Raw genomic sequence first — 22,323 nt, forward strand, 5'->3', positions numbered from 1 at the left:
GATGATGGTGCTGATGATGATGGTACTGGTAGTGGTGATGATGATGATGGTACTGGTGATGATGATGGTGCTGATGGTACTGATGATGATGATGGTACTGGTAGTGATGATGGTACTGGTGATGATGATGATAATGATGGCACTGGTGATGATGATGATGGTACTGGTAGTGATGATGATGATGGTACTGGCGATGATGATGATGGTACTAGTGATGATGATGATGGTGCTGGTGATGATGATGGTGAAGGTGATGATGATGGTACTGGTGATGATGATGGTACTGGTGGTGATGGTAGTGATGATGGTACTGGTGATGATGATGATGGTACTGGTAGTGATGATGATGATGGTACTGGTAGTGATGATGATGATGGTACTGGTGATGATGATGATACTGATGATGATGGTGGTACTGGTGATGGTGATGATGATGGTACTGGTGATGATGATGGTACTGGTAGTGATGATGATGGTACTGGTGATGATGATGGTACTGGTGATGATGATGGTAGTGATGATGATGGTACTGGTAGTGATGATGATGATGGTACTGGTAGTGATGATGATTGTACTGGTGATGATGATGATGGTACTGGTAGTGATGATGATGATGGTACTGGTGATGATGATGATGGTGCTGATGATGATGATGATGGTGCTGATGATGATGATGATGGTGCTGATGATGATGATGGTACTGGTGATGATGATGATGGTCCTGGTGATGATGATGATGATGATGGTCCTGGTGATGATGATGATGATGATGGTAGTGATGATGATGATGATGGTCCTGGTGATGATGATGATGGTACTGGTGATGATGATGGTGCTGATGATGATGATGTTGGTACTGGTAGTGATGATGATGATGGTGGTACTGGTGATGATGATGATGGTACTGGTGATGATGATGATGATACTGGTGATGATGATGATGGCACTGGTAGTGATGATGATGATGGTGGTACTGGTGATGATGATGATGGTGGTACTGGTGATGATGATGATGGTGGTACTGGTGATGATGATGATGATGGTACTGGTGATGATGATGATGATGGTACTGGTGATGGTGATGATGATGATGATGGTACTGGTGATGATGTTGGTACTGGTAGTGATGATGGTACTGGTAGTGATGATGATGATGATGGTACTGGTGATGATGATGATGGTACTGGTGATGATGATGATGGTACTGGTGATGATGATGATGATGGTACTGGTAGTGATGATGATGATGATGGTGGTACTGGTGATGATGATGATGATGGTACTGGTGGTGATGATGATGATGGTACTGGTGATGGTGATGATGATGATGGTACTGGTGATGATGATGATGGTGCTGATGATGATGGTACGGGTAGTGATGATGATGGTACTGGTGGTGATGATGATGATGATGGTGGTACTGGTGATGATGATGATGATGGTACTGGTGATGATGATGATGATGGTCCTGGTGATGATGATGATGACGATGATGGTCCTGGTGATGATGATGATGATGATGGTGCCGATGGCTCTACTGGCGGCGGTGTCTGCGCGGTGCAGCAGCTGCTGGGGCAGCAGAAGGCGAGCGAGTCGGAGGAGTCTCGCCGTGTGCAGGCCGAGCGAGAGGCTGCTGCTCGTCGGGCCCAGCAGCTGCACGAGGAGACGGCAAAGTTGAGAGCCGAGGTGTCAAGGTGAGGGCCCCCTGCCGGAGTTACAGTCAACACCGTTACACTGTGTGTGTGTGTTAGTGTGTGTGTGTTACTGTGTGTGTGTCACTGTGTGTGTCACTGTGTGTGTGTGTGTGTTACTGTGTGTGTGTGTGTCACTGTGTGTGTGTGTGTTACTGTGTGTGTGTGTTACTGTGTGTGTGTGTGTGTCACTGTGTGTGTGTGTGTCACTGTGTGTGTGTTACTGTGTGTGTGTGTCAGTGTGTGTGTGTGTTACTGTGTGTGTGTGTGTTACTGTGTGTGTGTGTTACTGTGTGTGTGTGTGTGTCACTGTGTGTGTGTGTGTCACTGTGTGTGTGTTACTGTGTGTGTGTGTCAGTGTGTGTGTGTGTTACTGTGTGTGTGTGTGTTACTGTGTGTGTGTCACTGTGTGTGTGTCACTGTGTGTGTGTGTCAGTGTGTGTGTGTGTTACTGTGTGTGTGTGTGTTACTGTGTGTGTCACTGTGTGTGTGTGTTACTGTGTGTGTGTGTGTGTCACTGTGTGTGTGTGTTACTGTGTGTGTGTGTGTCACTGTGTGTGTGTCACTGTGTGTGTGTTACTGTGTGTGTGTGTGTCACTGTGTGTGTGTTACTGTGTGTGTGTTACTGTGTGTGTGTCACTGTGTGTGTGTGTGTTACTGTGTGTGTGTGTGTCACTGTGTGTGTGTGTCACTGTGTGTGTCACTGTGTGTGTGTCACTGTGTGTGTGTCACTGTGTGTGTGTCACTGTGTGTGTGTGTGTGTGTTACTGTGTGTGTGTTACTGTGTGTGTGTGTGTTACTGTGTGTGTGTTACTGTGTGTGTGTGTCACTGTGTGTGTGTGTCACTGTGTGTGTGTTACTGTGTGTGTGTGTTACTGTGTGTGTGTCACTGTGTGTGTGTGTCACTGTGTGTGTGTGTCACTGTGTGTGTGTTACTGTGTGTGTGTGTGTCACTGTGTGTGTGTGTCACTGTGTGTGTCACTGTGTGTGTGTTACTGTGTGTGTGTCACTGTGTGTCACTGTGTGTGTGTCACTGTGTGTGTGTCACTGTGTGTGTTACTGTGTGTGTGGCTGTGTGTGTGTACACTGTGTGTGTCACTGTGTGTGTGTCACTGTGTGTGTGTCACTGTGTGTGTGTCACTGTGTGTGTGTCACTGTGTGTGTGTGTTACTGTGTGTGTGTGTTACTGTGTGTGTGTGTTACTGTGTGTGTGTGTGTCACTGTGTGTGTGTGTGTCACTGTGTGTGTGTGTCACTGTGTGTGTCACTGTGTGTGTGTCACTGTGTGTGTGTCACTGTGTGTGTGTCACTGTGTGTGTGTGTGTGTGTTACTGTGTGTGTGTTACTGTGTGTGTGTGTGTTACTGTGTGTGTGTTACTGTGTGTGTGTGTCACTGTGTGTGTGTGTCACTGTGTGTGTGTTACTGTGTGTGTGTCACTGTGTGTGTGTGTCACTGTGTGTGTGTGTCACTGTGTGTGTGTTACTGTGTGTGTGTGTGTCACTGTGTGTGTGTGTCACTGTGTGTGTCACTGTGTGTGTGTTACTGTGTGTGTGTCACTGTGTGTCACTGTGTGTGTGTCACTGTGTGTGTGTCACTGTGTGTGTTACTGTGTGTGTGGCTGTGTGTGTGTACACTGTGTGTGTCACTGTGTGTGTGTCACTGTGTGTGTGTCACTGTGTGTGTGTCACTGTGTGTGTGTCACTGTGTGTGTGTGTTACTGTGTGTGTGTGTTACTGTGTGTGTGTTACTGTGTGTGTGTGTCACTGTGTGTGTGTTACTGTGTGTGTGTGTGTCACTGTGTGTGTGTGTCACTGTGTGTGTGTTACTGTGTGTGTGTCACTGTGTGTGTGTGTCACTGTGTGTGTGTGTTACTGTGTGTGTGTGTGTGTTACTGTGTGTGTGTGTGTCACTGTGTGTGTGTGTGTTACTGTGTGTGTGTGTCACTGTGTGTGTGTGTGTGTTACTGTGTGTGTGTGTCACTGTGTGTGTGTGTGTTACTGTGTGTGTGTCACTGTGTGTGTGTGTGTTACTGTGTGTGTGTGTGTCACTGTGTGTGTGTGTTACTGTGTGTGTGTGTTACTGTGTGTGTGTGTTACTGTGTGTGTGTGTCACTGTGTGTGTGTGTGTGTGTCACTGTGTGTGTGTATCACTGTGTGTGTGTGTTACTGTGTGTGTGTTACTGTGTGTGTGTGTTACTGTGTGTGTGTGTTACTGTGTGTGTGTGTGTCACTGTGTGTGTGTTACTGTGTGTGTGTGTCACTGTGTGTGTGTATCACTGTGTGTGTGTGTTACTGTGTGTGTGTGTTACTGTGTGTGTGTGTTACTGTGTGTGTGTGTGTCACTGTGTGTGTGTTACTGTGTGTGTGTGTGTTACTGTGTGTGTGTGTCACTGTGTGTGTGTCACTGTGTGTGTGTGTGTTACTGTGTGTGTCACTGTGTGTGTGTGTGTTACTGTGTGTGTTACTGTGTGTGTGTGTCACTGTGTGTGTGTGTGTGTTACTGTGTGTGTGTGTCACTGTGTGTGTGTGTGTCACTGTGTGTGTGACTGTGTGTGTGTCACTGTGTGTGTGTGTGTCACTGTGTGTGTGTGTTACTGTGTGTGTGTCACTGTGTGTGTGTCACTGTGTGTGTGTTAGTGTGTGTGTGTGTTACTGTGTGCGTGTGTGTGTCACTGTGTGTGTGTGTGTGTGTGTTACTGTGTGTGTGTGTGTTACTGTGTGTGTGTGTGTTACTGTGTGTGTGTGTTACTGTGTGTGTGTGTGTCACTGTGTGTGTGTGTGTCACTGTGTGTGTCACTGTGTGTGTGTGTTACTGTGTGTGTGTGTCACTGTGTGTGTGTGTCACTGTGTGTGTCACTGTGTGTGTTACTGTGTGTGTGTTACTGTGTGTGTCACTGTGTGTGTGTCACTGTGTGTGTGTGTGTTACTGTGTGTGTGTGTGTTACTGTGTGTGTGTTACTGTGTGTGTGTGTTACTGTGTGTGTGTCACTGTGTGTGTGTGTGTTACTGTGTGTGTGTGTCACTGTGTGTGTGTGACTGTGTGTGTCACTGTGTGTGTGTGTTACTGTGTGTGTCACTGTGTGTGTGTCACTGTGTGTGTCACTGTGTGTGTGTGTGTTACTGTGTGTGTGTGTCACTGTGTGTGTGTGACTGTGTGTGTGTCACTGTGTGTGTGTGTTACTGTGTGTGTCACTGTGTGTGTGTGTGTCACTGCGTGTGTGTGTGTCACTGTGTGTGTGTGTGTCACTGTGTGTGTGTGTGTCACTGTGTGTGTGTCACTGTGTGTGTCACTGTGTATGTGTCACTGTGTGTGTGTTACTGTGTGTGTCACTGTGTGTGTGTGTGTTACTGTGTGTGTGTGTGTCACTGTGTGTGTGTCACTGTGTGTGTGTTACTGTGTGTGTGTGTCACTGTGTGTGTGTGTGTCACTGTGTGTGTGTGTGTGTGTCACTGTGTGTGTGTGTGTGTCACTGTGTGTGTGTGTGTGTCACTGTGTGTGTGTCACTGTGTGTGTGTGTGTGTGTCACTGTGTGTGTGTGTGTCACTGTGTGTGTGTGTCACTGTGTGTGTGTCACTGTGTGTGTGTCACTGTGTGTGTGTGTGTGTCACTGTGTGTGTGTCACTGTGTGTGTGTGTGTGTCACTGTGTGTGTGTCACTGTGTGTGTGTGTGTCACTGTGTGTGTGTGTGTCACTGTGTGTGTGTGTCACTGTGTGTGTGTGTCACTGTGTGTGTGTGTCACTGTGTGTGTGTGTCACTGTGTGTGTGTGTCACTGTGTGTGTGTGTCACTGTGTGTGTGTGTCACTGTGTGTGTGTGTCACTGTGTGTGTGTGTCACTGTGTGTGTGTGTGTCACTGTGTGTGTGTGTGTCACTGTGTGTGTGTGTGTCACTGTGTGTGTGTGTCACTGTGTGTGTGTGTCACTGTGTGTGTGTGTGTCACTGTGTGTGTGTGTCACTGTGTGTGTGTGTCACTGTGTGTGTGTGTGTCACTGTGTGTGTGTGTGTCACTGTGTGTGTGTGTGTCACTGTGTGTGTGTGTGTCACTGTGTGTGTGTGTCACTGTGTGTGTGTGTCACTGTGTCACTGTGTGTGTCACTGTGTCACTGTGTGTGTCACTGTGTCACTGTGTGTGTCACTGTGTCACTGTGTGTGTCACTGTGTCACTGTGTGTGTCACTGTGTGTGTGTCACTGTGTGTGTTACTGTGTGTGTGTCACTGTGTGTGTCACTGTGTGTGTGTGTCACTGTGTGTGTCACTGTGTGTGTGTGTCACTGTGTGTGTCACTGTGTGTGTGTCACTGTGTGTGTCACTGTGTGTGTGTGTCACTGTGTGTCTCTGTTGCCGTGTCTCGGCAGGCTGTCCGCGTCTCTGGGCACGTCCCAGTCCCAGGCGGTGTCTCTCCGAGCGGACGTGGCTCTATGTGTGTGTGTCACAGTGTGTGTCACAGTGTGTGTGTCACTGTGTGTGTCTCTCTGTGTGTGTGTCTCTGTGTGTGTCACTGTGTGTGTGTCTGTGTCACAGTGTCACTGTGTGCGTCTCTGTGTCACCGTGTGTGTGTCACTGTGTGTGTCTCTGTGTCTCTGTGTGTGTCTCTGTGTCACCGTGTGTGTCTCTGTGTGTGTCTCTGTGTCACTGTGTGTGTCTCTGTGTGTGTCTCCGTGTCTCGGCAGGCTGTCCGCGTCTCTGGGCACGTCTCAGTCCCAGGCGGTGTCTCTCCGAGCGGACGTGGCTCTATGTGTGTGTCTCTGTGTGTGTCACTGTGTGTGTCTGTGTCTCCGTGTCTCTGTGTGTGTGTCTCTGTGTGTGTCTCTGTGTGTGTCACTGTGTGTGTCTCTGTGTCACCGTGTGTGTGTCACTGTGTGTGTGTCTCTGTGTCTCTGTGTGTGTCTCTGTGTCACCGTGTGTGTGTCTCTGTGTCACCGTGTGTGTCTCTGTGTGTTTGTCTCCGTGTCACCGTGTGTGTGTCTCTGTGTCTCTCTGTGTGTGTGTCTCCGTGTCTCGGCAGGCTGTCCGCGTCTCTGGGCACGTCCCAGTCCCAGGCGGTGTCTCTCCGAGCGGACGTGGCTCTATGTGTGTGTCACTGTGTGTGTGTCTCTGTGTCACTGTGTGTGTGTCTCTGTGTGTGTCTCTGTGTCACTGTGTGTGTCTCTGTGTCACAGTGTGTGTCTGTGTCTCCGTGTCACTGTGTGTGTCTCTGTGTGTCTCTGTGTGTGTCTCCGTGTCTCGGCAGGCTGTCCGCGTCTCTGGGCACGTCCCAGTCCCAGGCGGTGTCTCTCCGAGCGGACGTGGCTCTATGTGTGTGTCACTGTGTGTGTCACTGTGTGTGTCTCTGTGTCACTGTGTGTGTCTCTGTGTCTCTGTCTCCGTGTCTCCGTGTCTCGGCAGGCTGTCCGCGTCTCTGGGCACGTCCCAGTCCCAGGCGGTGTCTCTCCGAGCGGACGTGGCTCTATGTGTGTGTCACTGTGTGTGTCACTGTGTGTGTCTCTGTGTCACTGTGTGTGTCTCTGTGTCTCTGTCTCCGTGTCTCCGTGTCTCGGCAGGCTGTCCGCGTCTCTGGGCACGTCCCAGTCCCAGGCGGTGTCTCTCCGAGCGGACGTGGCTCTATGTGTGTGTCACTGTGTGTGTGTCTCTGTGTCACTGTGTGTGTCTCTGTGTCACCGTGTCTGTGTCTCTGTGTGTGTCTCTGTGTCACTGTGTGTGTCTCTGTGTCTCTGTGTGTGTGTCTCCGTGTCTCGGCAGGCTGTCCGCGTCTCTGGGCACGTCCCAGTCCCAGGCGGTGTCTCTCCGAGCGGACGTGGCTCTATGTGTGTGTGTCACTGTGTGTGTCACAGTGTGTGTCTGTGTCTCCGTGTCACTGTGTGTGTCACAGTGTGTGTGTCTCTGTGTCACTGTGTGTGTGTCACTGTTTGTGTGTCTCTGTGTCTCTGTGTCACCGTGTGTGTCGCTGTGTCACTGTGTGTGTCTCTGTGTGTGTGTGTCTCTGTGTGTGTGTGTGTCTCTGTGTGTGTGTCTCTTTGTGTGTGTCTCTGTGTGTGTGTCTCTGTGTGTGTGTGTCTCTGTGTCTCTGTGTCACCGTGTGTGTCGCTGTGTCACCGTGTGTGTGTCTCTGTGTCTCTGTGTCACCGTGTGTGTGTCTCTGTGTCTCTCTGTGTGTGTGTGTCTCCGTGTCTCCGTGTCTCGGCAGGCTGTCCGCGTCTCTGGGCACGTCCCAGTCCCAGGCGGTGTCTCTCCGAGCGGACGTGGCTCTATGTGTGTGTCACTGTGTGTGTGTCTCTGTGTCACTGTGTGTGTCTCTGTGTCACCGTGTGTGTGTCTCTGTGTGTGTCTCTGTGTCACTGTGTGTGTCTCTGTGTGTGTCTCCGTGTGTGTGTCTCTGTGTCACTGTGTGTGTCTCTGTGTCACCGTGTGTGTGTCTCTGTGTGTGTCTCTGTGTCACTGTGTGTGTCTCTGTGTCACTGTGTGTGTCTCTGTGTCACTGTGTGTGTCTCTGTGTGTGTCTCCGTGTCTCGGCAGGCTGTCCGCGTCTCTGGGCACGTCCCAGTCCCAGGCGGTGTCTCTCCGAGCGGACGTGGCTCTATGTGTGTGTGTGTCACAGTGTGTGTCACAGTGTGTGTGTCTATCCGTGTCTCTGTGTGTGTCTCCGTGTCTCCGCCACGCAGGCTGTCCGCGTCTCTGGGCACGTCCCAGTCCCAGGCGGTGTCTCTCCGAGCGGACGTGGCTCTATGTGTGTGTGTGTCACAGTGTGTGTCACAGTGTGTGTGTCTATCCGTGTCTCTGTGTGTGTCTCCGTGTCTCCGCCGCGCAGGCTGTCCGCGTCTCTGGGCACGTCCCAGTCCCAGGCGGTGTCTCTCCGAGCGGACGTGGCTCTATGTGTGTGTGTGTCACAGTGTGTGTCACAGTGTGTGTGTCTATCCGTGTCTCTGTGTCTCCGTGTCTCCGTGTCTCGGCAGGCTGTCCGCGTCTCTGGGCACGTCCCAGTCCCAGGCGGTGTCTCTCCGAGCGGACGTGGCTCTATGTGTGTGTGTCACTGTGTGTGTCTGTGTGTGTCTGTGTCTCCGTGTCACTGTGTGTGTCTCTGTGTCTCTGTGTGTGTGTCTCCGTGTCTCGGCAGGCTGTCCGCGTCTCTGGGCACGTCCCAGTCCCAGGCGGTGTCTCTCCGAGCGGACGTGGCTCTATGTGTGTGTGTCACTGTGTGTGTCTGTGTGTGTCTGTGTCTCCGTGTCACTGTGTGTGTCTCTGTGTCTCTGTGTGTGTGTCTCCGTGTCTCGGCAGGCTGTCCGCGTCTCTGGGCACGTCCCAGTCCCAGGCGGTGTCTCTCCGAGCGGACGTGGCTCTATGTGTGTGTGTGTCACAGTGTGTGTCACAGTGTGTGTGTCTATCCGTGTCTCTGTGTCTCCGTGTCTCCGTGTCTCGGCAGGCTGTCCGCGTCTCTGGGCACGTCCCAGTCCCAGGCGGTGTCTCTCCGAGCGGACGTGGCTCTATGTGTGTGTGTCACTGTGTGTGTCTGTGTGTGTCTGTGTCTCCGTGTCACTGTGTGTGTCTCTGTGTCTCTGTCTCCGTGTCTCCGTGTCTCGGCAGGCTGTCCGCGTCTCTGGGCACGTCCCAGTCCCAGGCGGTGTCTCTCCGAGCGGACGTGGCCCGCGTCTCCGCCGAGAGGGACGAGCTGAAGAGACAAGCGGAGACACGGGCAGAGGACATTGCAGACAAGGTCAAGACCATCAACCAGGTACTCGCTGGGGGGGGCGGGGGTGGGGGGTGGAGACACGGGGGGGGGGGGTGGAGACACGGGGGGGGGGGGTGGAGACACGGGGGGGGGGTGGAGACACGGGGGGGGGGGGGTGGAGACACGGGGGGGGGGGTGGAGACACGGGGGGGGGGTGGAGACACGGGGGGGGGGGTGGAGACACGGGGGGGGGTGGAGACACAGGGACACTGAATCGTTGTCTTCACAAGTGGGGTACTGCCCCTCCCCCCTTCCCCCCTCCCCCTCCCCCCCTCCCCCCTCCCCCTCCCCCCCTCCCCCCTCCCCCCCCTTCCCCCTCCCCCCCCTTCCCCGGGTGGTCCAGGTGAAGAAGATTGGCAGGCGCTACAAGGCTCAGTACGAGGAGCTGAAGGCTCTCCATGACCAGGTGACCCCCTCTCTCTACCCACAATCCCCTCTGTCTCTACCCACAATCCCCTCTGTCTCTACCCACAATCCCCTCTGTCTCTACCCACAATCCCCTCTGTCTCTACCCACAATCCCCTCTGTCTCTACCCACAATCCCCTCTGTCTCTACCCACAATCCCCTCTGTCTACCCACAATCCTCTCTCTACCCACAATCCTCTCTCTACCCACAATCCTCTCTCTCTACCCACAATCCTCTCTGTCTACCCACAATCCTCTCTGTCTACCCACAATCCTCTCTGTCTACCCACAATCCTCTCTCTCTACCCACAATCCTCTCTGTCTCTACCCACAATCCTCTCTCTCTACCCACAATCCTCTCTACCCACAATCCTCTCTGTCTACCCACAATCCCCTCTCTCTCTACCCACAATCCTCTCTCTCTCTACCCACAATCCTCTCTCTACCCACAATCCTCTCTCTCTACCCACAATCCTCTCTGTCTCTATCCACAATCCTCTCTGTCTCTACCCACAATCCTCTCTCTCTACCCACAATCCCCTCTCTCTACCCACAATCCTCTCTCTCTCTACCCACACCCACAATCCTCTCTCTCTCTACCCACACCCACAATCCTATCTGTCTCTACCCACACCCACAATCCTATCTGTCTCTACCCACAATCCTCTCTGTCTCTACCCACAATCCTCTCTCTCTCTACCCACAATCCTCTCTCTACCCACAATCCTCTCTCTCTCTACCCACAATCCCCTCTCTTTACCCACAATCCTCTCTCTCTCTACCCACAATTCTCTCTGTCTCTACCCACAATCCTCTCTCTCTACCCACAATCCTCTCTCTCTACCCACAATCCTCTGTCTACCCACAATCCCCTCTCTCTCTACCCACAATCCTCTCTCTACCCACAATCCTCTCTCTACCCACAATCCTCTCTCTACCCACAATCCTCTCCGTCTCTCTACCCACAATCCTCTCTCTCGCTACCCACAATCCTCTCTCTCGCTACCCACAATCCTCTCTCTCTCTCTACCCACAATCCTCTCTCTCTACCCACAATCCTCTCTCTCTACCCACAATCCTCTCTCTACCCACAACCCCTCTCTCTACCCACAACCCCTCTCTCTACCCACAATCCTTCTCTCTACCCACAATCCTCTCTATCTCTACCCACAATCCTCTCTGTCTCTACCCACAATCCTCTCTCTACCCACAATCCTCTCTCTACCCACAATCCTCTCTCTCTCTACCCACAATCCCCTCTCTCTACCCACAATCCTCTCTGTCTCTACCCACAATCCCCTCTCTCTACCCACAATCCTCTCTCTCTACCCACAATCCCCTCTCTGCTAGTGCTGCCCCCTTCCCCTCTCTACCCACAATCCTCTATGGTAGTGCTGCCCCCCCCCCACCCACTTTCTCTACTCACAATCCTCTCTGCCAGTGCTGCCCTCCCCTCTATACCCACAATCCTCTGTCTTTACCCACAACCCTCTCTGTCTTTACCCACAACCCTCTCTGTCTCTACCCACAATCCTCTCTGTCTACCCACAATCCTCTCTCTACCCACAATCCTCTGTCTCTACCCACAATCCTCTCTCTCTACCCACAGTCCTCTCTCTCTCTACCCACAATCCTCTCTGTCTCTACCCACAATCCTCTCTGTCTCTACCCTCAATCCTCTCTCTCTCTACCCACAATCCTCTCTCTCTACCCACAATCCTCTCTCTCTCTACCCACAATCCCCTCTGTCTTTACCCACAACCCTCTCTGTCTTTACCCACAATCCTCTCTGCCTAGTGCTGCCCCGCTTCCCTCTCTACCCACCATCCTCTCTGCCAGTGCCGCCCCCTTTCTGTCACCTACCCACAATCCCCTCTGTCTGTGCCCCCCCCCCCCTCCACCACCACCACCACCAGCTGGTGGCGGAGAGGGCCCAGCAGGGGTCAGAGGTCGCCGCGGGCCCCCCGCCCGGGCCCGAGGCTCAGGCCCAGGCCCAGGCGAGCCAGCAGGCTTCGGCCCAGACGCAGGCCGAGCTGCAGCAGGCGGAGGCCCGGGTGAGGGCGCTGGAAACTCAGCTGGAGACAGCGCAGCAGGTCAGTGGTGAGGGTGAGTGGTGAGGGTGAGGGTGAGTGGTGAGTGGTGAGGGTGAGTGGTGAGGGTGAGGGTGAGTGGTGAGGGTGAGGGTGAGTGTTGTGGTGAGGGTGAGTGGTGAGTGGTGAGGGTGAGTGTCGTGGTGAGGGTGAGGGCGCTGGAAACTCAGCTGGAGACAGCGCAGCAGGTCAGTGGTGAGGGTGAGTGGTGAGGGTGAGTGGTGAGGGTGAGGGTGAGTGGTGAGTGGTGAGGGTGAGTGTCGTGGTGAGGGTGAGGGCGCTGGAAACTCAGCTGGAGACAGCGCAGCAGGTCAGTGGTGAGGGTGAGTGGTGAGGGTGAGTGGTGAGTGGTGAGGGTGAGTGGTGAGTGGTGAGGGTGAGTGGTGAGGGTGAGTGGTGAGTGGTGAGGGTGAGTGGTGAGTGGTGAGGGTGAGTGGTGAGGGTGAGTGGTGAGGGTGAGTGGTGAGTGGTGAGGGTGAGTGGTGAGTGGTGAGGGTGAGTGGTGAGGGTGAGTGGTGAGTGGTGAGGGTGAGGGTGAGTGGTGAGGGTGAGTGGTGAGTGGTGAGGGTGAGTGGTGAGGGTGAGTGGTGAGTGGTGAGGGTGAGGGTGAGTGGTGAGGGTGAGTGGTGAGGGTGAGTGGTGAGTGGTGAGGGTGAGGGTGAGTGGTGAGTGGTGAGGGTGAGTGTTGTGGTGAGGGTGAGTGGTGAGGGTGAGTGGTGAGTGTAGTGGTGAGGGTGAGGGCCCTGGAAACTCAGCTGGAGACAGCGCAGCAGGTCAGTGGTGAGGGTGAGTGGTGAGGGTGAGTGTTGTGGTGAGTGGTGAGGGTGAGTGGTGAGTGGTGAGGGTGAGTGGTGAGTGGTGAGGGTGAGTGTCGTGGTGAGGGTGAGTGGTGAGTGGTGAGGGTGAGTGGTGAGGGTGAGCGTCGTGGTGAGTGTGTGAGTGGTGAGTGTCGTGGTGAGGGTGAGCGGTGAGGGTGAGTGTCGTGGTGAGGGTGAGTGGTGAGGGTGAGTGGTGAGGGTGAGTGGTGAGGGTGAGTGGTGAGGGTGAGTGGTGAGGGTGAGTGGTGAGGGTGAGTGGTGAGGGTGAGCGTCGTGGTGAGTGTGTGAGTGGTGAGTGTCGTGGTGAGGGTGAGCGGTGAGGGTGAGTGGTGAGGGTGAGTGGTGAGCGTAGTGGTGAGGGTGAGGGCGCTGGAAACTCAGCTGGAGACAGGGCAGCAGGTGAGTGGTGAGGGTGAGCGTAGTGGTGAGTGTTGTGGTGAGGGTGAGGGTGAATGTCGTGGTGAGGGTGAGCGTCGTGGTGAGGGTGAGCGTAGTGGTGAGGGTGAGCGTCGTGGTGAGGGTGAGCGTAGTGGTGAGGGTGAGCGTAGTGGTGAGGGTGAGTGTCGTGGTGAGGGTGAGTGTCGTGGTGAGGGTGAGTGTCGTGGTGAGTGTTGTGGTGAGGGTGAGTGTCGTGGTGAGTGTTGTGGTGAGGGTGAGCGTAGTGGTGAGGGTGAGCGTAGTGGTGAGGGTGAGCGTAGTGGTGAGGGTGAGCGTAGTGGTGAGGGTGAGTGTCGTGGTGAGGGTGAGTGTCGTGGTGAGTGTTGTGGTGAGGGTGAGCGTAGTGGTGAGGGTGAGCGTAGTGGTGAGGGTGAGTGTCGTGGTGAGGGTGAGCGTCGTGGTGAGGGTGAGCGTAGTGGTGAGGGTGAGTGTCGTGGTGAGGGTGAGTGTCGTGGTGAGGGTGAGTGTCGTGGTGAGGGTGAGTGTAGTGGTGAGGGTGAGTGTAGTGGTGAGTGTCGTGAGGGTGAGCGTAGTGGTGAGTGTCGTGGTGAGGGTGAGCGTAGTGGTGAGTGTCGTGGTGAGGGTGAGCGTAGTGGTAAGGGTGAGCGTCGTGGTGAGGGTGAGTGTAGTGGTAAGTGGTGAGGGTGAGTGGTGAGGGTGAGTGTAGTGGTGAGGGTGAGTCGTGGTGAGTGTCGTGGTGAGGGTGAGGGGGGGTGGTGATGATCTGTGCTCATAATGCTATTGCTGCTCCTGGTGTATGTGTGTGTGTGTGTACGAGTGTTTGTGCGAGCGTGTGTGTGTCTGTGTGTGCGTCTGTGTGTGTGTCTGTGTGTGTCACTGTGTGTGTCACTGTGTGTGTGTCTCTGTGTGTGTGTCACTGTGTGTGTGTCTCTGTGTGTGTGTCTCTGTGTGTGTGTGTGTATCACTGTGTGTGTGTGTCACTGCGTGTGTGTCACTGTGTGTGTCACTGTGTGTGTGTGTCACTGTGTGTGTGTATCACTGTGTGTGTGTGTCACTGTGTGTGTGTGTGTGTCACTGTGTGTGTGTGTCACTGTGTGTGTGTGTGTCACTGTGTGTGTGTCACTGTGTGTGTGTCACTGTGTGTGTGTCACTGTGTGTGTATCACTGTGTGTGTGTATCACTGTGTGTGTCACTGTGTGTGTGTGTCACTGTGTGTGTGTGTCACTGTGTGTGTCACTGTGTGTGTCACTGTGTGTGTCACTGTGTGTGACACTGTGTGTGTCACTGTGTGACACTGTGTGTGTCACTGTGTGTGACACTGTGTGTGTCACTGTGTGTGTCACTGTGTGTGTGACTGTGTGTGTGTATCACTGTGTGTGTGTCACTGTGTGTGTGTGTGACTGTGTGTGTGTGTATCACTGTGTGTGTGTGTCACTGTGTGTGTGTGACTGTGTGTGTGTGTCACTGTGTGTGTGTGTGTCACTGTGTGTGTGTGTGTCACTGTGTGTGTGTGTGTCACTGCGTGTGTGTGTGTCACTGCGTGTGTGTGTGTCACTGCGTGTGTGTGTGTGTCACTGCGTGTGTGTGTCACTGTGTGTGTGTGTCACTGCGTGTGTGTGTGTGTCACTGTGTGTGTGTGTCACTGCGTGTGTGTGTCACTGTGTGTGTCACTGTGTGTGTGTGTCACTGTGTGTGTGTGTGTCACTGTGTGTGTGTGTCACTGTGTGTGACACTGTGTGTGACACTGTGTGTGTCACTGTGTCTGACACTGTGTGTGTCACTGTGTGTGTGTCACTGTGTGTGTGTGTCACTGTGTGTGTGTCACTGTGTGTGTGTGTGTGTCACTGTGTGTGTGTGTGTCACTGTGTGTGTGTGTCACTGCGTGTGTCACTGTGTGTGTCACTGTGTGTGTGTGTCACTGTGTGTGTGTATCACTGTGTGTGTCACTGTGTGTCACTGTGTGTGTGTCACTGTGTGTGTGTCACTGTGTGTCACTGTGTGTGTGTCACTGTGTGTGTGTCACTGTGTGTGTGACTGTGTGTGTGACTGTGTGTGTGTATCACTGTGTGTGTGTGGCTGTGTGTGTGTGTGGCTGTGTGTGTGTGACTGTGTGTGTGTCACTGTGTGTGTGTGTCACTGTGTGTGTGTGTCACTGTGTGTGTGTGTCACTGCGTGTGTGTGTGTCACTGTGCGTGTGTCACTGTGTGTGTCACTGTGTGTGTCACTGTGTGTGTCACTGTGTGTGTGTGTGTCACTGTGTGTGTGTCACTGTGTGTGTGTCACTGTGTGTGTGTCACTGTGTGTGTGTCACTGTGTGTGTGTCACTGTGTGTGTCACTGTGTGTGTGACTGTGTGTGTCACTGTGTGTGTGTCTGTGTGTGTGTCACTGTGTGTGTGTGTGACTGTGTGTGTGTGACTGTGTGTGTGTCACTGTGTGTGTGTGTCACTGTGTGTGTGTGTCACTGTGTGTGTCACTGTGTGTGTGTGTGTCACTGCGTGTGTGTCACTGTGCGTGTGTCACTGCGTGTGTGTCACTGTGCGTGTGTCACTGTGTGTGTCACTGTGTGTCACTGTGTGTGTGACTGTGTGTGTCACTGTGTGTGTCACTGTGTGTGTCACTGTGTGTGTGTGTCACTGTGTGTGTGTGTCACTGTGTGTGTGTCACTGTGTGTGTGTCACTGTGTGTGTGTCACTGTGTGTGTGTGTGTCACTGTGTGTGTGTCACTGTGTGTGTGTCACTGTGTGTGTCACTGTGTGTATCACTGTGTGTGTGACTGTGTGTGTCACTGTGTGTGTGTCACTGTGTGTGTGTCACTGTGTGTGTGACTGTGTGTGTGTATCACTGTGTGTGTGTATCACTGTGTGTGTTTGTGGCTGTGTGTGTGTGTGGCTGTGTGTGTGTGTCACTGTGTGTGTGTGTCACTGTGTGTGTGTGTCACTGTGTGTGTGTGTCACTGCGTGTGTGTGTGTCACTGCGTGTGTGTGTGTCACTGTGCGTGTGTCACTGTGTGTGTGTCACTGTGTGTGTGACTGTGTGTCACTGTGTGTGTCACTGTGTGTGTCACTGTGTGTGTGTCACTGTGTGTGTGTCACTGTGTGTGTGTGTCACTGTGTGTGTGTGTCACTGTGTGTGTCACTGTCACTGTCACTGTGTGTGTGGCTGTGTGTGTGTGTGGCTGTGTGTGTGTCACTGTGTGTGTCACTGTGTGTGTGTGTGTGTATCACTGTGTGTGTCACTGTGTGTGTGTCACTGTGTGTCACTGTGTGTGTCACTGTGTGTGTGTGTATCACTGTGTGTGTCACTGTGTGTGTGTCACTGTGTGTCACTGTGTGTGTGTCTGTGTGTGTGTGTCACTGTGTGTGTGTGTGTCACTGTGTGTGTGTGTCACTGTGTGTGTGTGTCACTGTGTGTGTGTGTGTCACTGTGTGTGTGTGTCACTGTGTTTGTGTGTGTGTCACTGTGTGTGTGTCACTGTGTGTGTGTGTGTGTGTCACTGTGTGTGTGTGTCACTGTGTGTGTGTGTGTCACTGTGTGTGTGTGTGTGTGTCACTGTGTGTGTGTGACTGTGTGTGTGTGTGTAGGCGTTGCGAGTGCGTGACTCCGAGCTGGAGTCCCTGAGGGCCGAGGCTTCAGGCCGTGGCCGTGCCGAGGAGGCCCTGAGGGCCCAGCTGGGTGAGAAGGACGAGAAGGCTCGCAAGATGCTGCTGGCCGCACGCAACAAGATCACGCAGCTCAACGGTACCCCCCATATCCGCCGATTCACCACCACCACCCCCCCGCCCCCATATCCGCCGATTCACCACCCCCCCCCCATATCCGCCGATTCACCACCACACCCCCCCGCCCCCATATCCGCCGATTCACCACCCCCCCCGCCCCCATATCCGCCGATTCACCACCACCACCCCCCCCCCATATCCGCCGATTCACCACTACCACCACCCTCCCATATCCGCCGATTCACCACCACCACCCCCCCCCCCCCCCATATCCACCGATTCACCACCACCACCACCCTCCCGTATCCGCCGATTCACCACCCCCCCCCCCGCCCCCATATCCGCCGATTCACCACCACCCCCTCCCGTATCCGCCAATTCACCACCACCACCCCCCCCATATCCGCCGATTCACCACCACCCCCATATCCGCCAATTCACCACCACCCCCCCGCCCCATATCAGCCGATTCACCACCACCCCCCCCCCATATCCGCCGATTCACCACCACCCCCCCCCCATATCCGCCAATTCACCACCACCACCACCCCCATATCCGCCGATTCACCACCCCCCCCCCCCGCCCCCATATCCGCCGATTCACTACCATCTCCCGTATCTGCCGATTCATCACCACCACCACCCTCCCGTATCCGCCGATGATTAACCACCCCTCCCCCCCCCCCCCATATCCGCTGATTCAATACCACCCCCCTACTCACTCACCCACTAACCCATTAATCCACCCACCAACTAACCCACTCATCCACCCACTCGCCCACCCACTAACTCACCCACCCCCCCTACTCACTCACCCACCCACTAACCCACTCATCCACCCACCAACTCACCCACCCACTAACTCACCCACCCCCCCTACTCACTCACCCACCCACTCTTCCATTCACCCACCCACCCACTAACTCATCCACCCACTCGCCCACTCACCCATTCACCCACCCACTGTCCCACCCACTAACCCACCCACTAACCCATTCGCCCACCCACTCACCCATTCACCCACTCACCCATCCACCCACTAACCCATTCACCCACCCACTCACCCACCCACTAACCCACCCACTAACCCACCTGCCCACTAACCCACCCGCCCACTAACCCACCCACTCACCCACCCACTCACCCACCCGCCAACTAACCCACCCACCCACTAACTCACCCACCCCACCCACTCACCCATTCACCCACCCACCCACTCACCCGCCCACTAACCCACCCGCCCATTCACCCACCCACTCACCCACTCAACCATTCACCCGCCCACTAACCCTCCCACCCACTAACCCACCCACCCGCCCACTAACTCACCCACCCACTAACCCACCCACTCACCCACCCACTCGCCCATTCACCCACCCACTCACCCACCCACTAACCCACCCACTCACCCACCCACTAACCCACCCGCCCACTAACCCACCCACTAACCCACCCACTCACCCACCCGCCAACTAACCCACCCACTAACTCACCCACCCCACCCACTCACCCATTCACCCACCCACCCACTCACCCGCCCACCAACCCACCCGCCCACTAACCCACCCACCCATTCACCCACCCACTCACCCGCCCACTAACCCTCCCACCCACTAACCCACCCGCCCACTCACCCACCCGCCAACTAACCCACCTACCCACTCACCCACCCGACAACTAACCCACCCACCCACTAACCCACCCGCCCACTAACCCACCCACCCACTAACTAACCCACCCACTCACCAACCCATTCACCCATTCACCCACCTACCCACCCATTCACCCACTCACTCACCCACCCACTATCCCACCCGCCCACTAACCCACCCACTCACCCACCCACTCACCCATTCACCCACCTACCCACCCATTCACCCACCCATTCACCCACTCACTCACTCACCCACCCACTAACCCACCCACTCACCCACCCTATAACCCACCCGCCCACTCACCCACCCGCCCACTAACCCACCCACCTACTAACCCACCCACCCACTAACCCACCCACCCACTAACTAACCCACTAACTAACCCATCCACTAACCCACCGACTAACCCACCCACTCACCCACCCACTCACCCATTCACCCACCTACCCACCCATTCACCCACTCACTCGCCCACTCACCCACCCACCCACTAACCCACCCACCCGCCCACTCACCCACCCGCCCACTCACCCACCCGCCCACTCACCCACCCACCTACTAACCCACCCACTAACCCACCCACCCACTAACTAACCCACTATCTAACCCACCCACTAACCCACCGACTAACCCACCCACTCACCCACCCACTCACCCACCCACTCACCCATTCACCCACCTACCCACCCATTCACTCACCCATTCACCCACTCACTCACCCACCCACTAACCCACCCACTCACCCACCCTATAACCCACCCACCCGCCCACTCACCCACCCGCCCACTCACCCACCCGCCCACTCACCCACCCACCTACTAACCCACCCACCCACTAACCCACCCACCCACTAACTAACCCACTAACTAACCCACCCACTAACCCACCGACTAACCCACCCACTCACTCACCCACCCACTCACCCATTCACCCACCTACCCACCCATTCACCCACCCATTCACCCACTCACTCGCCCACTCACCCACCCGCCCACTCACCCACCCGCCCACTAACCCACCCACCCACTAACTAACCCACCCACTCACCAACCCATTCACCCATTCACCCACCTACCCACCCATTCACCCACCCATTCACCCACTCACTCACCCACTAACCCACCCACCCACTCACCCACCCGCCAACTAACCCACCCACCCACTCACCCACCCGCCAACTAACCCACCCACCCACTAACTAACCCACCCACTCACCCACCCATTCACCCATTCACCCACCTACCCACCCACTCACCCACCCATTCACCTACTCACTCACCCACCCACTAACCCACCCACTCACCCACCCACTAACCCACCCACTCACCCACCCACTAACCCACCCACCCGCCCACTCACCCACCCGCCCACTCACCCACCCACCTACTAACCCACCCACCCACTAACTAACCCACTAACTAACCCACCCACTAACCCACCCACTAACCCACCCACTCACCCACCCATTCACCCATTCACCCACCTACCCACCCACTCACCCACCCATTCACCCACTCACTCACCCACCCACCCACCCACTAACCCACCCACTAACCCACCCACTCACCCGCCCACTAACCCACCCACCCACTAACCCACCCACCCACTAACTAACCCACCCACTCACCCACCCACTCACCCACCCATTCGCCCATTCACCCACCTACCCACCCACTCACCCACCCATTCACCCACTCACCCACCCACCCACCTACCCACCCACTCACCCACCCACTAACCCACCCACTAACCCGCCCACTCACCCACCCGCCCACTAACCCGCCCGCCCGCCCGCCCGCCCACACAGCCTCCCGTGAGCAGCTGTCGCGTCAGTGCGAGGTGCTCCGTGAGAGGCTGGCGGCTCAGGACGCCACACGTGAGGAGCTGGAGGGCCGCCTCAATGCCCTGCGCTCCCAGTACGAGCTGCGCATCTCCCGCCTCGACCTCCAGCTGCAGCAGCAGCAGCAGCAGATGCAGCAGCAGCAGCAGATGCAGCAGCGCCAGCAGCTGCAGCAGCAGCAGCAGCTGATGCAGCAGCAGGAGCAGCAGCAGCAGCAGGAAGGGAGGGATGACTCAATGGATGGAGGAAAGGTACACGTGGTGGTGGTGGTGGTGATGGTGGTGATGATGGTGGTGGTGGTGGTGGTCAGTGGTGGTGGTAGCAGTGGTGGTGGTTGTGGTAGCGGTGGTGGTGTAGCAGTGGTGGTGGTTATGGTTGTAGCAGTGGGGGTGGTTGTGGTAGCGGGGGTGGTTGTGGTAGCTGTGGTGGTTGTGGTAGTGGTGGTGGTGGTAGCAGTGGTGGTGGTTGTGGTAGTGGGGGTGGTTGTGGTAGTGGGGGTGGTTGTGGTAGTGGGGGTGGTTGTGGTAGCGGTGGTGGTGTAGCAGTGGTGGTGGTTATGGTTGTAGCAGTGGGGGTGGTTGTGGTAGCGGGGGTGGTTGTGGTAGCGGTGGTGGTTGTGGTAGTGGTGGTGGTGGTAGCAGTGGTGGTGGTGGTAGCAGTGGTGGTGGTTGTGGTAGTGGGGGTGGTTGTGGTAGTGGGGGTGGTTGTGGTAGTGGGGGTGGTTGTGGTAGCGGTGGTGGTGGTGTAGCAGTGGTGGTGGTTATGGTTGTAGCAGTGGGGGTGGTTGTGGTAGCGGTGGTGGTGGTGGTGGTAGCAGTGGTGGTAGCAGTGATCGTGATGGTGGTTACAGTGATGGCGTTGATGGTGGTAGTGGTGGTGGTTATTGGTGATGGTGGTGGGGGTTGTTGTAGTATGGAGGAGACTCGTGAAGGACGCTGTTGGGCAGTACCAGGCTAGGTGCACCTTGAGGCTACTGGGCAGTTGGAGGCAGTCGCCCTCCAACAACAACGGAGGGCGGAGGAGCGACGCTCACAACAACGAGCGGAGCGCCGGGTGGCTAAAGCACAGCGGGTTGGCACAGTAGGGGGCACAGGTGGTGCATCAGCCAGTCATCTCAGTCAGTCGACCCGTGGCACCTGCTGGGTCTGCCCCGTGACCTCCTGCCCGCGGGCGTTCGACACTTCACATGGCCTCAAGGTGCACATGGCCTGGCACAAGCGTCGTGGTGACGTCACCGCCACTTAGTGGCGAATGGCGGTTGTTGTTGTTGTGTCTCTGTAACTGTGTGTGTGTCTGTGTGTGTGTATCTGTGTGTATGTGGTGATGTGTCTATGTCTGTGTATCTCTGTGTCTGTCTATCTATCCGTGTCTGTGTCTTGCTGTGTCTTTGTGCGTCTGTGTGCAGGCCTTGGATGGACAGAGACCCTCTGACTCACAGAGATCCATGGCACTCAAATCCTCCACGTCTGGGTGAGTAAGCTGCTGATGCTGCTACTTACTACTAACTCCTGCTAACACTGCTGCTGCTACTACTAACACTACTGCTGCTACTAACACTGCTGCTGCTACTAACACTGCTGCTACTACTAACACTGCTGCTGCTACTAACTGCTGCTACTATTAACACTGCTGCTACTACTAATACTGTTGGTACTACTAATACTGTTGGTACTACTAACACTGCTGCTGCTACTAACACTGCTACTACTACTACTAACACTACTGCTACTACTAACACTGCTGCTACTACTAACACTACTGCTGCTACTACTAACACTACTGCTGCTACTAACTGCTGCTACTACTAACACTGCTGCTGCTAACACTGCTGCTGCTACTAACACTGCTACTACTAACACTACTACTACTAACACTGTTGGTACTACTAACACTACTGCTACTAACACTACTGCTACTAACACTACTGCTACTAACACTACTGCTACTACTAACACTGCTGCTACTACTAACACTACTGCTG

At 54.9% G+C, this 22,323-nt stretch overlaps 1 protein-coding gene across 2 annotated transcripts in view; it reads left to right on the forward strand.

The window, feature by feature from the left end:
- Positions 1-22,323, forward strand: part of LOC116938457 (uncharacterized) — a 77,570-nt gene that overhangs the window by 37,311 nt on the left and 17,936 nt on the right. For both annotated transcript variants that reach the window (XM_076055630.1, XM_076055631.1), the window contains exons 9-15: positions 1,564-1,694; positions 9,270-9,417; positions 9,758-9,820; positions 11,737-11,913; positions 16,710-16,866; positions 20,310-20,593; positions 21,748-21,812. In XM_076055630.1, coding sequence (XP_075911745.1) covers positions 1,564-1,694; positions 9,270-9,417; positions 9,758-9,820; positions 11,737-11,913; positions 16,710-16,866; positions 20,310-20,593; positions 21,748-21,812 — 1,025 coding nt within the window. The remainder of the gene's footprint in view (positions 1-1,563; positions 1,695-9,269; positions 9,418-9,757; positions 9,821-11,736; positions 11,914-16,709; positions 16,867-20,309; positions 20,594-21,747; positions 21,813-22,323) is intronic.

The sequence above is a fragment of the Petromyzon marinus genome, chromosome 72, assembly GCF_048934315.1.
Source record: "Petromyzon marinus isolate PM22_M1 ecotype Great Lakes invasive population chromosome 72, UKy_Petmar_22M1.pri1.0, whole genome shotgun sequence".
NCBI lineage: Eukaryota > Metazoa > Chordata > Hyperoartia > Petromyzontiformes > Petromyzontidae > Petromyzon > Petromyzon marinus.